Source organism: Idiotropiscis lumnitzeri, chromosome 11 (genome assembly GCF_059441095.1).
Source record: "Idiotropiscis lumnitzeri isolate Australia: NSW breed Sydney's pygmy pipehorse chromosome 11, RoL_Ilum_1.0, whole genome shotgun sequence".
Lineage (NCBI taxonomy): Eukaryota > Metazoa > Chordata > Actinopteri > Syngnathiformes > Syngnathidae > Idiotropiscis > Idiotropiscis lumnitzeri.
The window spans coordinates 14,367,675-14,385,475 of NC_142401.1; the positions used below are offsets into that span (position 1 = coordinate 14,367,675).

The 17,801-nt window shown below is 39.4% G+C and overlaps 1 protein-coding gene across 4 annotated transcripts in view; it reads right to left on the minus strand.

The window, feature by feature from the left end:
• Positions 1 to 769: 769 nt before the first annotated feature.
• The window catches only part of igsf8 (immunoglobulin superfamily, member 8), a 49,625-nt gene continuing 32,593 nt past the window's right edge, over positions 770 to 17,801 (minus strand). For 2 of the 4 annotated variants that reach the window (XM_088309650.1, XM_088309648.1), the window contains exons 5-11: positions 15,237 to 15,376; positions 12,637 to 13,017; positions 9,623 to 10,069; positions 5,787 to 5,965; positions 4,529 to 4,781; positions 3,753 to 4,196; positions 770 to 3,195 (exon numbers count right to left, since the gene is read on the minus strand). In XM_088309650.1, the coding sequence (XP_088165776.1) occupies positions 3,068 to 3,195; positions 3,753 to 4,196; positions 4,529 to 4,781; positions 5,787 to 5,965; positions 9,623 to 10,069; positions 12,637 to 13,017; positions 15,237 to 15,291 (1,887 nt within the window). In that variant the 5' untranslated portion in view covers positions 15,292 to 15,376 and the 3' untranslated portion in view covers positions 770 to 3,067. Of the gene's footprint in view, positions 3,196 to 3,752; positions 4,197 to 4,528; positions 4,782 to 5,786; positions 5,966 to 9,622; positions 10,070 to 12,636; positions 13,018 to 15,236; positions 15,377 to 15,474; positions 15,648 to 17,801 lie in introns of those variants that run through there. The other 2 variants (XM_088309646.1, XM_088309647.1) reach the window with 2 other exon arrangements.

Here is a 17,801-nt window from a genome sequence, read left to right on the forward strand (position 1 = left end):
GAAAAATTAAAAGAGCGTTTTACAAGATTTAAGGCCAAAATGGTAAGAGAAAAGGTTACAAGGTTGCAAGAGTAAAATTGCATTTATTTTCCAAGATTGAATTTCAACACATTAGTCACTTTAACATAAAAAAGTTGTACTTAACCAAATTAAAGCCATATTTCTGTAAGACCAAAAGTTAATGCTTTTTCAATCTTAAAACCATAATTCTTGGAGAAATGCATTCTCATCATCTTAAATTGGATTTATATAAAAAAAGAAAAAAATTTCTGAGATCAATCTTTTTTTGGGGGGCAAAAGTCGAAATCTTACTAAAGAGGCTAACAAATTTGCAGTTTTACAAGAATAGTATTTTTTTCTGGATGCAAAAAAGTCATGTAGCCTGGAATGAGATCGGAATGGCATTTTGTTTCAAGAAAAAAAATTGCTCGTATTATAAGAATGGAGACATTTTTTTGTTATTTTACAAGTTACACATCTTAGTTTTTGAAGGAAAACAGACTAAGTTAAAATCTTTCAAGAAAAAAGGATAATGGCATTTTTTTAAAGATACAAAGTCTGAATATGAACAGATTAAAGTGACATTTTAGTCGGGGTGGGGAGGTTGTGATTTACGACATTGGAAGAGAATTTTAATGACGCAAAAACATTTTTTTTTTTTTTCCCAGCCACCAAAATCGTGGAATTCACGAGGCAAACCATTTGTGTTTTTTTCTAGAACATTCTGCAACTGCAGCTCAGCATTGAACACCAATTAGTGAGACCTGAGAACATGACAATTTTCTCATTTTATTTTTTTATTTCTCAAAAGCACCTTGAGACATTTTAAAGATGCCTTCATGGACAGTGGTAGAACACCATGCAAAGGATTCATGAAAAGGTTTGTTGCATTAACATGTGGTTGAGATGTGACTGCACCGCTCTAAAGTGGGATTATCACCCACAGTCCAGCCAGGCTGTGCGTGCTCAGATCATACATCTGTGCCAGTGTGAGTGGGGGTGCAAAAAAAAAAAAATCAGCTTTGAGTGCTTGATCTGGAGCAAAGTGGCTCAGGATGCTGCATTTATTTATGCGGGATTCCCCAATGTTCATGAGCAACATTTAGCAACATAGCAGGCTTTAGGAGAGGTTGCCAAAAAATATACAGCACAAGCAGAAAGGACCCCCCCCCCCCAATCGTCCTTCATATTTTCAAGTGTTGACAGAGGCTTGAGACGCAAGTGTTCAGTGCAAGAAGACAATAGTTTCTCCGTAACTTTTTTGTACAATAATATGTACACACAAAAACACACAAAGGGAATTGCCCATTACAACACAATGTGTATCCCCTCAGCCACTTGAAGCCAGCTGAAAATGAAACGCGCATTAAAAAAAAAAAAAGACCAGCACAATTCAAGTAAACACAAAGAAACATGCGTATTTCCTCAAATAGTGGCTTTATGTATGTCGGATGCTTTGAAGAAAATAATGTGCAGCGGGAGAATTATTTACTCCATCTACTGCACAGATTATGCTTATTTATTTATTTAATTTTCAGGAAAAAACAAAGTTTAAAAAGTGAGAACAAAGTCATGTTACAATAAAGCACCAGTTGGGTCGGGAGGGGCAAAGTATAAAGGTTGGAAGTCATAAAAGATATTAAGACAAACTAAGGTCTTTATATATACTACTAATACTAATACTTTGGGATGAAACTTCTTTTTTTTTTTTAATAATTGTGAACAAAGACAGATTTGGGAGAGAAAATGGGCCTAATTTGAGATTACTGTTTTATCCTTAAAAAAATATATTACATTTAAGTCATTGTTGTTGTAATATTATAAGAAAACGCTTGTCGGTTTTTTTTTTTTTCAAGAAAATAGACTTGAAATTTCAAGAGCAAAGTTAGAATTTTTTGGGGAGAAAAAAAGTTGCATCGTTGTTTTACTAAAAACTATGGGTGGAAAGTGATGATTATGATGTGGTATCTTTAAATTGTTGCTCAATGAACAAGTCACATAAAAAAAAATACATTAAATATTTTTTGAAGCGAAAACAAAAGCCAATTATGAGAATGAAGTCGGAATCTTACAAGAGCAATCTAACTTGCAGTTAGTCTTGATTTGAATAAGTCAATATTATTTTTTTTTCTAGAAAAAGTATGTACATTTGGGAAGACAGTAGTCATTTTTGAGAAAAATAAGGTGATCAGTCATATTTTTAAGGAAAAAAGTAAAAAAAAAACAAAACAATATGTCACACAAGAAAGATAAGAACGATGGAGGCTTGGCAGTATAAAAATTGTGGGGTTTTTTTCCCCAAGAAGAAAATCGGATTATTATTACAAGAAACTTTCAATTTTAACCAGAAGCTTGTAGTAGAGCACTAGTCGCAGAAAACCATGCCTTGTTTTGCCAGGTGTCCAAAGGAGGAACTTTTTTTTTGCCAGACTTGTCTATGAGAACCAGGTTAAAAAAGAAGCTGGTCACATTGAGCCGTTCAGCAAGTGCAAACTAAAAATCGAGGCAGAACACTTGTTTGCTATGAGGCAGGCACGACTGCAGTGTTCAAACTCCAGCTTTATTTGTCCAAATATACTGGAGGCCTGCTCTCAAATAAAAACTCAAAACTATCTGCAAATAAACAGCCACTACTTGAGCAAATACACCAAGTGGTTTTGTTCCCTTTTTTTGTTATTTGAGTCCTTGGCAAAGAATTTGAAGATTTAGCTTCTTTGCAAACAATATTAAACACACTTGAGCTCAGTGCGGTTCATGTAGCGCTTCCATTTCTCTACGAGTCCCTCAGTCAACAAAAAGTGTCTTGTTTCCATTCCCGTTGCGTCAAGTCTGCTCATGTGGTTTGTTAGGGAAAGAACATTTGGATGAAGAGCAACGATTTGAGTTCATGAGAAAAATCAACATCTGGTCAGCGAAGCACAAACAGAAATCGATGGAGAACAGAGAGCGCGCTGGTGACCTCGTAACACGTTTATAGAAAGAAAAACAACATATAGAAAAGGTTTGGCATCCGTAAGAAGGTCATCCACCCTAAATGGCGTCCTGGTAGCTACGGCGAGTACGGCGGCTACCTTCGATCTCGCTGTTTGGCCAGACGCTTCATGAAGCAGCAGGTCACCGCCGCGATGACGACGATGCCCACCAGCAGGGCGGATGACACGCCCACCACCAGCGGGATGAAGAGGAGGTCAGCAACTAAGGAGCAGTCAACAGGACAAATTTTACTTTTGTTTTATTAGTGGTTAACTTTATCTTCACCTGTGGCCCAATTTGGACATTTTCACAAGGGGATGTACTCACTTTTGTTGCCAGTACATTCTTAGTGCACATTACAAGATAACAAATATGGAGGGCTCATTTTACTTGATTATTGTTTAAGTATAGCAGCTAATTTCTCCTTATACACATATAGTGCTTCCTGAGTGCTCTACTCTATTGTCGCTTCATTATACAAGTCAAATTTTCTGTATACTTGTTTGGTACTCCAAATTGGGCCAATGTCGACATTTAGGTGTGAGCTCACTTTTGTTGCTAGCAGTTTAGACATCAATGGTTTTGTTGAAGAGTTGAAGGTTTTATGACAGGCTTTTAGCTTGGACATAATTCATTTACTTTACAATATTTTGCGAGAACATGTGTTTGAAATAAGCTAATTTTGGGCTACCACTTGGCAAGTCTTCAGATTTCTCCAGCTTGCAGCAGTGGAAACAAATTCAAATGCAACAAGGGACTTATGTCAAATAATGTCTCACCTTGGGCATACAAGTAGACGGTGACTGCATTGGACTCAGCCTTGACCCCAGATTTGTACCAGCCTCCATGCGGATCCTGCCCCCAGGCCTCAGCGTGGCACGCGTACATGCCTTGGTCTTCAATGGTGGCCCCGTGGACACGTAGCCGGTAGCTGACGGCGGACAGCCGCTCCACGCTGACCTCACTGCCGTTGCCATAGATCTCCACGACGCCGTCGTACTTGAGAGTGGCGACCAGTTTGGGTTCGACCGGGAGGGCCGGCTCCGGCGTGGTGTTTTTGGGTGACCTGATCTGCTGGTCGGGGATGGGCCATTGCAGCCACTGCACCTGAGCCTGGGCGGGGCCTGTGGTGGTGATGGTGGCGGTGCAGAGGAGGGTGATGGTGCAGCCCCGTTTCAGCAGAGGGCCTGGAGCGAGCTGAGCTTGCGCGGAAACAACAACATCTACAGAAAAGAAATGTGTATTAAGCAAACCTTTATGCTTCAGTCAGGCATGATAAATAGGTTCATTATCAAAAAAATGCATTTGATCGTTAAGAAAATCGTCAATCGTGGTATTCAATCTATCTAACGATCATATCAATGACATCAGACTCGACCGGATTGCAAATTGTGGGTCTCCCGTTAAACAGTTGATAAGAGTCATTGTATTTAAAAATTGGTCGAGAATTTTAACTGGCAGCGCCCTGAAAACGAACAAGCTTGGACCTTGGTAGGAGAGGACGGACTACTTTGCCTTGGTGCGCGCACGGAGAAAATCGATTGTGGCGTCTCACCTTTGGTCTTAAGATTGACTGTGACGCCCTTAGACCTCTGCGTGAGTGTCGCTGGCGTAGAAGCAGCGGGGTTCCTGCGTCCAGCGTACACGCTCACCATGCAGCGATAAACGCCCGAATCGGAGGGCCTGGCCGAGAACAACTTGAGGGAGTACTTTGCATCTGCCACTTTCTCCATAGAGCCGCCGCTGGCTCGGCTGGCGTCATCTCCCCAGCTCACGACGCCGTCTGGGCTCATTCGGGCCACCTCCACCTGAGAAGACAACAACAACAGAAGTCTAAAAAATAATGCCTTAAAAGACATTTCCCTCCAAAAGTTACTCGTACAGATTTTGTCCGATTACTACCCAAGTTAGGGGTTGTTGGACTGACTGATGAGTAAAGCCACAAAAAAAGTCTCAAAAACACATGCCTGAAAAGCTAACGGATTTGGAGCAAACATTTGACACCCATTTCCTCCTTCGAAGACAAACTTGGTCTTGGGATTTTTGGAAAATGTAATTTTCTTAGTGGCAGGAAGTTTTGTTGCCATTTCTATCAGGAGCAGACTCACTAAAAAAGACACATGAAGTCAGCCATTTTGGCTTAAAGTGGAAACCTTTTCGCCAATGTGCAAGGATCCTTCAAAGACAAAATTTTGAAAATTCAGCATCTGAAGACAGTTTTATGAAGCAACATGAAATTTGGTCGGCATGTCTGCCATGGACAAAACGCAAAAAAAGTCTTGAGAAGCCATGCTGGAATTGACACGGGAAGTGGCCATCATTTAAGCAATTTCATGGGGGATTTCTAAAAAAATTCGGCTCACAGTTTAAATTAGAAACATGAAATTTGTTGAGCGGGTTCAGTATGAACAGGGATACAAAAAATGTAGCGAACCCACGCTGCACAATACACATTTGCTTATATATATATATATATTTGAAGCTGCAATTTTTGAGTCAAGTTGACCATTCCCACGTGTCATTTCTGTTAGCATGCTACCAAATTTGAGCGACAAGGTGAATTCAATTTAGTTTACTATTTTGCTATATTGGTGAGGATCTGAATAAATGTGTGAACGCAAGAATGACAACTAAACAACTTTTTTTGAACCATTCCAGTAATAGGATGCTAAAACAATAAATTCAGTTGACACAGAATGTTTATTATGTAGAGGAAGTAATCTCGACTTCTGTAAATGAGAATGGTAATACAATTATGACCCAGTTCCATTCATCACTTCCCTCATAAAAATGGCATGCGATAAGAGTCTTACCTCTACGCCTCCAGACCCAACGAACTCGCCACCCGCAGAGCCCCTCTTCATCCACTGGACTTGCATGCCCGAGTTTACATCAGAAGGCAGCCCATTGACCTCGCAGGTCAGAAGGAGAGGTGAACCAACCTGCAGGGTCACCTCCCCTTGGGGCGATGACGTCACACTCAGAGACTCAGCTGTTGGGCGAGAGAGGAGAAGTTGAGACCAGGCAGCATTAATCAAATCAATGCAACAAAAAGACTGGATTGAATTTATTGAAGTTACGAAGTTAGCACACGGGCTAGCACAGTGAGCTTGAATGTCTGCCTTATTGGTTAGTTGAGCTTTTAGAACACTTTGTGCACAGCAATGGAAGAAACATTTTCCGACCACAATTTGCTAAATGTAACATTTTTTTCATGTATCTACACTATTGTTAGGCCACACTTGTGGGTGGTATTTTTACAAATTTTCAACCAATCTAATTTGTGATGACTTGCGCTCTTTGACGCTTTTATGTTAATGGATGGGTATCTCCAGAAAAGTGATCATTTTGGAGATACAAGGATTCCACACGACCAACGCCAGCAATATTTTCTTTCATCTAAAATATTAAAACAGAAAAGTGAAACACAGCAATGTCTTTAGACAAGAGTTCAATTCATTCTGTCACCATGCTTGTAACTCAAAACACTTGTATTACAAATTATCTTTTCCCATTGACATAAATGGAAATATCAATCCATTCAAGCCTTCCTAAAAAAAACTTTGTAATGTGTATTTAAATGAGGAAAAAGTCATGAGCCATAATATTGTTAACTCATAAAAACAGTCATGACATATGGTAATTAAAAGAAACACAATATAATTTTTTAACTCAATGCATCAACACAATGGTCATTATTCTGCTTTTTCTGGTCTGCACATTTTGGGGGCAGTGCAGCAGTATAAAGTTCATTGCAACCTCACATCACTACTAACAGGCATTCATCACAGAGGAGAAAAAAATACATGACTAAATCCTGTTACATATTCTAAGTGTGTTGATGAATTATTTGTCGTCAATCCATTCCTTAAACGGCTATAGCACCTCAACATGAATGCTTTGCATTAGCATTGAGATAGCGGAATTAAAGACAAAGCTAATCAGTTGTTTGAAATACACACAGTGTCAATTCACTGTGGGCAACCGGTAAGCTTGGGGGAAGAAAAAAAAAAAATCAACCAATAGATGGACATAGATAGACAACCCCGGAAATTTGGCAAATTGTCTGTTGTATGCACCCCATACACAGATTCATGTTGTTGAATGGGCTAACAGCAAACGAAAAACATTTCTAGTTCAAAAGCTGTATCCAAAATTCAGTTTTGATTGCCATTCAAAACACTGTCTTGCAAATATATGGTAAACTGATAGTCAGTCCTCAATTAAGCACTTGTAATAACAACAGATGCATTGTCTTAACAAACAAAAGGGGAAGGTGCTGAGCGAACACAGGCAACATAATGCAGGCATTGTTCCTGATTCAACTCCCATTCAGTACGTTTTATTAGTGAGGGTACAACTGCGTATACGACCTACATCTACTGAATGCTATACAACCTAGAAAAGGGGTGTGTTTAGTTCCGAGAATACATAGGTTTGCTTTGGTGCCTTTTAACTTCTAAGTAGCTTAGCTGGCAAACTTGAAGGAAAGAACAAATCCCAAATGTCGAAAAGTGCAATGAATGAAAAGAATATTTAATCCTTTAGATCCGTGTGAAAGCTTTCAGGCGTACAAAGCGAGCCAGGCTGCGAGGCAACGGGCTGGCCTCCAGCTGGTATCGACCCACCACATTCAGCAGGATCATCATCAACGTGAGAGAAAAAGCTGAGCTTGGAGCACGTCATGGGATTCACGCCGGCCTTTTATGAGTCCCCTAAACTGGCCAGTGGGCAAAGAGCTGAAGGAGCATCCAGGGAACCAAACAGCTGTCAACTAGTTTTCGGCAGCCTGCTAAACAAGCAGTAGGCAAAAACTAAACATACATGCACGCCACGGCTTCACTCAGAAGTCTGGAAAGTGTCCAATGTAGCCAGCAGCGCTGCAAGCCCAGGCTAACTTAGGACACAGATACAAATCGCAACATGTCAGTAAAACACATACCTTGAACACAAAGTACACTTTTTGTGTCCTCAAAGCTGCTGTCACGCTTGTGAAAGCAATATTTGTCAACACTATTTGCTCTCTACTACTGTTTGTAACTGGAGACAGGACAGCTGTAAAACCAAGATATGAATCACAGACATCAAATATCAATATACATTTTTAGCATCAATATGGAAACAACCCAACATATAAAAATATATAGATTTCTTTTAGGCTCAAAAATAGCATGAGAGCATGAAGTTTGGATGAACTACTTTCATCAGGTTTCATTAATGAAGTAATAACTTTTAACAAGGGGCCTGAAGTGTATTAATAAAATATCCAACATGACTCTGAATGCAGAATCCACGCAGACATGTTCATTCCAAAGTCTGCCCCAGCCACCTGAATATCTCATCAGAAACTGAGATGCACCTCAAACCCAAGTCCAGAAACTGCTTTTCCAAGAAAGCGTGTGTGTGAACCGCAGCCTCAATTTCCCGTACTTAGCTTGCACGAATGGTGAGGTCTTTTGCTGCTCATTTCCATCCAAGTTTGAGGGATTTGTGGTTTCAGAAATGCTCTTCCTTTTATCTGGTCCAACCACTGAAGCATTTTATTGAAACCATTTACATTTAACTCTGGAGATTTTTGTACCTATTCAGACCACCCAGTCTGGTAACAGCAGCCATCATCAACTTAAAAGTCACTTAACCAGCGCAGTGCTCAAATAAAAAAACAAAAAAAAACAGCACTCTAAATTTATAGTGCCTTGTGGTGCCACTGTATTGACTGAAATGGTGCTCGATTAGAGTTGCCTCAACATTTCCTCTACTAAGGTCGTCCTCCGAGAGAATTGCACGTAGTCGCGTATTGCTATTTACAAATTCACCTCTTCATGTTTTTTCACCTATCCACAGCTAGGCTGGTTGCTAACTAGGGATAGACCGATAAACTTTTTTCGGGGCCGATACCGATTATTGGTAGTCACGGAGGCAGATAACAAATATTTGAAGCCGATATTCATTTGTTGGAAAAAAAGGAGTAAAATTGTGTCAAAATTTTGAAAAATAAAAACTCCTAAACTTAACTTAGTTTAAATGCCTTTAAGTACATACTTATTAATCAACTTTAGGGATTTACAACCTATTGAGGTTTTTTAAGATGTTAGAAAATAGACAACTTAGTTTAAAAATCTAACAAAAAGTGCACAGAGCTGCCAGGCTCAGCTGTATGTCTTGTAGTGCAATGAAAACAAATATCAATTTAAAGTTTACTACATGCGCAAATAGTTTTATCTTAGTTGTAAGTTGTAGTACACAGACGTTCATTAAAATTTCAGCAAAGTCTGTTTCCTTTCCTTCCTATGGTCGTGGAACCTCTTCCGTTGGGCGTGTGACTTGAGGTGAGCAAACAGGCAACTTACTGCTGATTGGCTGCTACAAGTAACCAATCAGATAGTGTGGGCGGGACAATCTGCTTCTGCAGGCAGGGCCATGAGCACAGCAGAGAGAGAGCGCAGTGTACTGCAGCGAGCCAAAATAAACAGCGTTTAATTTATCGGCCTTGAAAGTTAAAAAAAAGGGAGATGGCGATAATCTGCAAAATGCCAAATATTGGCACTAATAATCGGCCCGGCCGATAATCGGTCTATTTATCGGTCGATCACTATTGCTAACAAACTGTCCAATTTAACTTTTAGCAAAAGAATGTAATTATACTCACAGAGTTGCTTCACAGTCAGGTTGCCAATGTCCAGAGTCCTGTGTGCAATCTTCTGCCACGACTGGTCTGGGTCCCGAATCCACTGCGCGGCCTCACAGAAATAAGCTCCCGTGTCTTCAGGCTGCAGCACCCTTATCTTCATGATGTACTGGTCCTGGCCGCCCTCTCCGTTGCGCTTCTCCAGCGTGATGTCACCGTCGTTGTAGCGCTTCTTGTAGGTGAGCCCTGGCACCACACCCAGCAGCTTGTCAATGGAGATGATCTCGCGAACAGTGCTGAGCTCGGGCCCCGTCGCTTGGCCACCACGTTTCCCGAAGGTGATGGAAAGGTGGGTGAGTTGCTCCGAGCTGATGCTGGCCGAGCACGTCAGAGTTAATTCTGCGCCTTCCGGGAGGGGCTGCCCGGTCAGGGAGCGGCTGTAGCTGATCTGGAGTGTGTCTGGGATGACTGTATGTGGACAAAAGGGGGACATTTTATTCCATGAAGCCAGCACAGTTGGTCTCACAATAAAATTATTTGAGAAGCTTATCCAAGCTTTTTTGTACAGTAGTTGTAACGGTCTTCTGACTGGACTTCCTCATTAAAAAGCTGCAATGATTTTGACCGGAACTTTACTCCAATCCCAAAAGGTGACGTGGAGAGGAATTATTATTTGAAATGTAAAGTGAAGAGGATCTAACTGGAACTGGAGAATTTAATCATTCTTTCTGTATGGGTGTATATTACTCAGTAACCGACGCTACAGCTGATTATTTGCTTTCAAACTCAGCATTTATGATGTGAGTGACGTCATGCATGCTGTGACACCTCTAATCAAATCGTGAAATGAGCTTTTTTTTTTTCAATTTTGCTACTGGACTGTAAATCTAAATGGCTCTGAGTTCTGCAGACTTAGGTCAATTAGTGGAACCGAGAGTTCAAAGAAAACATGGTGAAGCAGCATTTAGCTGTTATGCTGCTCTCTTATGGAATAAGCTGCAAAAAGAAGTGATGACAGTCCCAAGTGTACATGCTTATAAATGCAGGTTAAAACTATGCTCTTTTCCCATACTTTTGATTAAGGTCTTTCAAATGTTTTTTTTTAATTATTTACTTCAAAATGATGATCCTGCGCTGTATCTTCTTTTAGTAATTTTAGTAAGATGTGGTACTTTTATTTCTTCACTTTACGTTTAACTCTAACACTTTTGTTTGTAAATGCTTTTAAATGTTGTACTTTTAATGAGGTCAAACACATTTATTTACCTTTATTCTGACAGGCAATATATATATATTGCCTTGAATTCTTACATCTTTGTCATTAAATCCAGTACAATGCTCTTCATTTCAGTTCTAACATCAGTATCAAGATGGGACATTACAGGTGCCATTTTGATTTTCAAATGGAATCTAACACTCAGCGTTGTGACCAAGCTGTTGGAAAAAATGTAACCAGTTTGACAATGATGGCATCTTGGTAGTAATGTGGACTACCTGGTTTAAAATACGCTATAGAAACATCACACCATAGAGACTTAAATGAGCCAAGATACTTGTTCCCTACTTAGCATTACAACCACAAGAATATGCCCGTTGTTAGTAAATCAATACCTCTCTGACGGTGCCAATCAAAACTGAAGGTTTCTGCTGCAATACTCTCTGGGGGAAAGGCTTACTGTCCAAGATCATACGATTGTACCTAATGAAGCAGCCAGTGGCAGGCAATTAATACAGATGGTGTGCGCTACCTGATTTGCAGTCTTACGGATGACACGCATGTGTGTTTTTACTCTTTTTTTAATATGCTTTTGTATATAATGATCTCATATTTTTTTCATCTAGCGTGCATATTTTATATATACAGTGTTCCCTCACCACTTTGCGATTTACGTTTTGCGGCTTCAGTGCTTTGTGGGTTTTTCCAAAATATTAATCAAAAAAGGAAAAAAAAAGAATATTAAGATGGGAAGTTATATTGGAGAAAGACACTTTGTTTCAAAGAGATGAGTTGACCCAGCATCTTCCCTTGTTGTGTCTTTCCAGGCTTGTCCACGTTAATAAACGAACGGCACTTTTGAACAAGGTTCAGCTCAGAAACTCATAATGTTACTCAAATGTGCCGTTCAGTCAGGTAGAGTCAAGCCGGAAAAGTGGAAAGTACACAGCTGTGTTCAGAAGCTGTGAGCGGAGCGTGCTCAGCAAGCCAAGGATGACGAAACATTGGCAAATAAAATGTTAAAATTTTGTTAAGGTTTAGCTTAAAACAGTTGTAAAAGTGTATTCATGCAGCAGGATTGTACATTTGGCTAAGAGGCACCGCTGGATTCTCCTAAAGGAGAGCCAAGTTGAGGATAAAAAAAATAAATAGATCTAACCTTAACATAGTTATTAGCCAAAGTTACAGCGTAATCACAATTTGAATGTCGGGGGTGTCGCAACGGCATAATAGCGGCGTAAATCCCCCAAAAATAAACATTTTAAATAGTAATAATAATAAAAATAGTCAACCTCTGCTTCATGGTTTTTGGTCCCCAATAACCGCAATAAACGAGGGATTACTGTACACTACTTTATAGTTTTTTCTCACATTTGTGTATCATTCATCTAATCTTTTAGTGTATTTGTTTATATTCTTCCTATGTTGTTTAGTCTAATATTTTCGCATATTTATGTGTTTTACTTTTTCTAAAATTGTTGATGCTGATATTTTTTCAATCCATTCTAGTCTCTTCTGTATTTTTGATATTATGTTTTTGTCTTTTGATATGTTTTGCTCATATTTGTGCTCATATTTCATGGAAGAGTAAGATTGTTCTACATTCTGATATTTTTGTCTAATACTCTATTGTCGTTGAATTTTTTTGTCACATTTAATTATTATTCATTTATTTTTGTATGTTTTTGCCCTTGTGTTCATTTACTTTTCATCCAATCTTTGTGTATTTTCGCCATGATTTCTTGACATAGGCTCACTGTCCTACACAAGATTGTGCAGTTGTACCTAACAAAGTGTCTGGTGCGTTTGGACATTTTACCTTTGACCACCACCGAGCCGCTGTAGGAGCCCAGGTAGACGCTGTCTGTGCTTGGCGTGTAGCACTCGTATTTGCCCTGGTCGTCCGTGCGCAGCCTCTGCATCACCAGCCGCGCGTGGTCGCCGGAGTCGCGCTCCACCCTCACTTCACCATTCCTCACCCGCGCTTGGTAGGGAGCGAAAGGGAAGCCTTCGTCATTGGTGGACACCACTCCCATCTGCCTGCCCTCCGACTCGTCCCTGTAGAGGAACCACTCGAAGTTCTGCGTACGCGGGCCTTCGTAGCCGGAGACGGAGCAGGGCACGGAAAGGGAAAAGCCGGCCACGCGGTACAAAGGTCCTGCGGGTACGGTCACCTCGCGGGACGTCACATACTGGAGCACTGTGAACGGAAGACATAAAGACAGAAGCGCGTGAGGCCGCGAAAGAACATAGCAAACTGAACTGTATGCACTTTCGCACGGCAAAACCTTTTAAATGTTGTGCAAAACATTGTGCAGTTGATTAAGGTTTAATCCAATTTCATACACTTAGTGTTAGCGGTTCATGTGGTAAATGTTAGTACTGTATTTAGCCTCTCAGAGAAGTAGTTGTCTTTCGGATTTACCCATCTAGTGTGCAAACAAATAAAAAAAGTTGATGCGAACCGTAAAATAAAACAAAGAAGGGAAAGACATCAACGATGACTGTTCAGTGTCATACACATGATTTAACTTTAGCTTCTCTCCCTGGAGTGGGTTTTAATCTTAATCTGCAAGCAGTGGTATAAATATACGAATACATTCACCATAACTGGTTAACAAATGTTTTTTAGTGCTACCTATGACCTCACCTCAAATAGATTACCACCTGAACAAACCTGAAAGACTGGACGTGTGTGTTCAAGTATGTGTGGCCTGAAACACATGCAGCAACGGTTGGGCGAGCCGCTGCGTCACCACAACACGCCCGTGGATAATGACATGTGGCTGAGCGGGAAGGCTTAAGCGGATCGAGACCTAATTAACATGGGACTCAGGAGTTGCGACTGATAGGGACGCTACAGCTTGTGACAATACTCAACACTGTCTGGATTAGACGGGCTAAGATGGACGGCGAGGGGGCAGCTATGTTCTCAGAAAGAGATATCGCAAATATCACAAAGCCAAAGGACTTGTATCTGGTTTGGAGTGAAAGACATACTCATCCCAAAAGTTAAACTTGAGAAAGGTTTGTATTCCAAATGATCTTTTTCAGTATGCTGCTCCAACCCAGCATCAATTAAGCGCTTTAATGCAGACTCTTTCGAGGAATAAGCAATTCAAACTGAATTCACCTTTTTAGAAACTAATATCTATGAATTGCCATTTTAAATCGGTAAAATATTCATCTAATATTTTAATGTACAACTTTTTATTGTGAAAAAAATCATTCGCATAATAATAATAATTATAATAATAATGAGATCATATAAGATAATAATAATCATCTCATAATAATTTAACATTTTATCTTGAAAAATAATCAATTCAATCTTGTAATAGCATACATGCGTCTTGAAAAAAATCTCTATTTTAATATTCTAACTTTTAAATTCTACAAAGTCAGTGTAAAACTTCATCACTAAAAAACACACAATCTGAAAAAATTATCTTTATTCTTTTATTACCTGTTCATTGAAAAAAAATGAAACTTTATTCTCATGAATTTTTATAAACAAAAAAATACAACTTTATTCTCCAAAATTTCTGTTTTTTTTTTTAAATACAGCTTGTCTTTCAATTTATATTTCAATATTGCAACTTTTTATCTACAAAAATCCCACCGCTCCAATCTCATAATATTGTGATTATTTTTATCTGGGGAAAAAGTAAGACTTGTTCTTAAAAAAGTTTAGTTTATTGTTGTAAAAATGCAACCTTGTATATTTTTTTAAATATATTAGATTAATTTCTCAGAAAAACACAAATTTAGTCTCACATATTTTTTGATTTAGGAAAAATATAACTTTATTCTTGTAATATTAGACCCCTGTAATCTTAGACACTGGTCTGTCCCAATTTTCTATCCTTAAAATATACTTCATTCAAGTAGAACTTTCATTGTGAATAAAATTGTGACTTTTCATCTTTAAAAAAAAAATCGCTCTATGCTCATAATATCCTTTCTTTCATAAAAAAATTATAATAATTTAAAAAAACTTCCCGTATTGCAACTGCATTAACATTTCGAGCATTTAAATAGTCATTATTAAAATTTGCATATTCAAGCCTTTCACGGTTTCAGGCGTCAAAAATTTTGTAAATTCAACGAGTGTGGATCTTGACCCAAACTCCCTGTAAATATGACCAATTTTTGAGGCACAGATGTTGGCTGTGATTTTAACTGTGCATGCTGTAGACCCTTCCACCAAATTCGATCTGATTCAGCTTGCTATAATTGCATAATTCACGCAACAAACACGTCAGTACTTGGACAACAAGCATCTTTGTCATGATGACTGCATCATATGACAAATGCATCCGTTGCACCACCATGCAAATGCGCGTGGCCGATGAGTGGTGAAACGGTCACGCGCGCACATACACACTCAATAATCCATTTCAAATCATCGTAGCTCACCTAAATGCAGACAGACGAATAAAGTGCTTTTTATCCCAGCCATGGCGCTCTTCATGTTCCTCCGCAGATTACTCCCGTCTCCGGTGTTCCTTCCCCAGTGGCTCGTCGCCGCTCATCCCGCCGCGAACCTCCCGAACCGCCTGTTGACCGAACACCAAAAATGAATGACGGGAATAATATATTGGCGCCTTCTCATTCGCACCGCCATGTTTTCATTTATTTTGACGAAACGCATCACCTGAGTACGCACCGACACGGCGAAATAAACACTTGAATGATTTTTTAAAGGTCCAAATCAAAAAGTTATTTTATGTTCAGCTTCGATACGTGCGGGTTTGTCGCTAAGTGGGTTGCATCTTCTTCGTCATAGTTAGTCTGGCTGAGGGGAGGAGTCAAAACAAAGCTTCAAAGGCAACATCGGAACCATTGGTTGGAGGAGTAATTATCCAAAACTACAGGAGGCGCCCGAGGGCTAAAACGGGATTTACATGAGATACCGGAAGTATCATATTCCCATTTCCGTAGTGGATTTGTATGTTCACTTTCGATTTGTATCTTTATTTTTATTTTATTTATTAAGGTAAATAATGAAGACATATATATATTTAATTCAATTTTATTTATTATTTATTTAGTGCCAAATCACAACAGAAATCTCTCAGCGCACTTTACATATGAAGCAATACGTTTCTTTAAAAATTTTAATAAATCATCCACAATGCAATAAGCGGAACTACAAAAATAAAACGATCGATTTAAAAATAACTCAAGAGCAATGGTACAAAAAATTAACTATTAATAGATTTACATTTAAAGACTTACCAAACTGATTCTGCTCTAAGTTGATAATAACTGATGCTTCCCCCCCAAAAAGCTATTTTGCTAGTACTTTTTCTATAGATAACATTCAGTTGTGTTTTAACACACCATTAATTTACCAAATCGTTTTCCCATGTACTACACGTGACTTCACACCGCATCCACAAAACATTTTTCTTTAGTTTAATGAAAACTCTAAATTGTCCATAGATGTGAATATAAATGTTTGTCTTTCATTCCCCGCGACCAGTCCGCCTCTCCCTCACTCAATTGGAACATGATCCAGATCACACGCAACCTAATGAGGACAAGTACAATATAAACTGGATGAATGGATTTACGTGAATGATTTTCAATACGAGAATGCTATATCCGGAACGCTTGATGTGATTCAAGGTCCGCATCGCAACTGTGTATCTGTGTGCTTGCCACAAGAGGGCAGCAAAACATTTGTCATTCAAACAACATCCATTCTAGGTCCACAGCATTACCTAGGAAACCTTGTTTTATTTTGCCAATGTCCATTTAGTTTTCACTGGTCAAGCATACTCATTAATGAAAATTCAACGCAAATATTGATATTTCACAACTGTAGGACTTTCAACAAACCTTTATCAGAGGCATTTTTCAAAATTTAAAATGCTGACCAAATGTCTGAATAAGATTTCTATGACAAGCTTTTGTCAAAATACAACTAGAAAAAAATAGCACAGATAATGCACACTATTTCTAGTCCCATTGAAATAAGGCCGTTTGAGAGCGAGGCCCTGTCTATGCAAGTGAGCCAACCCTCATCCAACCCTGCTTGGCCAATGGTGAGTATGGATTTGGAGTTTGTTACCATGACGGTAAGTGGCACTTGGTATACTGAATTTAAATAAGCGAATGTAACGTAACATTTTAAAATTGTGAAGGGAGAGTTTGCTGTTTTCAAACCACCGCGCCCCAGTAAGATCAAGCTATCAGAGGCAGATGGGATGGGACCAATGAGGTGTCAATCATTTACTGTGTGCTCATGGGTACACATCAGCACACTGTGGGAGCCTTGCAGTCTTAGTTTGGGATTTGGGAGGTTTGCCAAAACAGATGGAATATCCGACAAAATCTTCCTTTGAATTCTGACAGCCGAGCACAAGACTAGCAAACAGAAGCCGAGAAAAGGGACCAAACTCAGGCAGCTGACAGAATTCATTAGCATTGTGGGAATAAGAAGGTATTTTATTTGAGATGCTTGTGTCATCATCCACACCGCTTATTCTACAGGGTCACGGGGGGTGCCAGAGCCTCTCCCAACTGACTATGGGCACTACACCGTGAACTTGTCGAGAACCAGTTGCAGGGAGCACACCGACACCATCACTGAGTGGGAACCGATCCCACGCTGCCCACACACAAGCAAGTGTACCACTACACCATCAGTGACCTGAGATGACTGTACACTCCCCAAAAAAGTAAAACCTCAAACGCATAACATTTAGCATAACACTAATACGGAATAAATTAAGCCACCAACGTAGCAGCCGTGGTGAATGTGGGCCTGTTTACAGTGCGTAATCCTCACATCTCAAAAGGTGTTACACTGGTCAACAACAGATTTGAATCAGAGATGTCTTATATGACATTTAACACATTGTTGATGCTGATTTCAAAAATCTCTTTGCTTTTTTTCTAGCACATTTATTTTTGTTAAGTTTGACCTACAAAATCTTACACAATACCGATTTGACCATCCATTGTAATTTATAG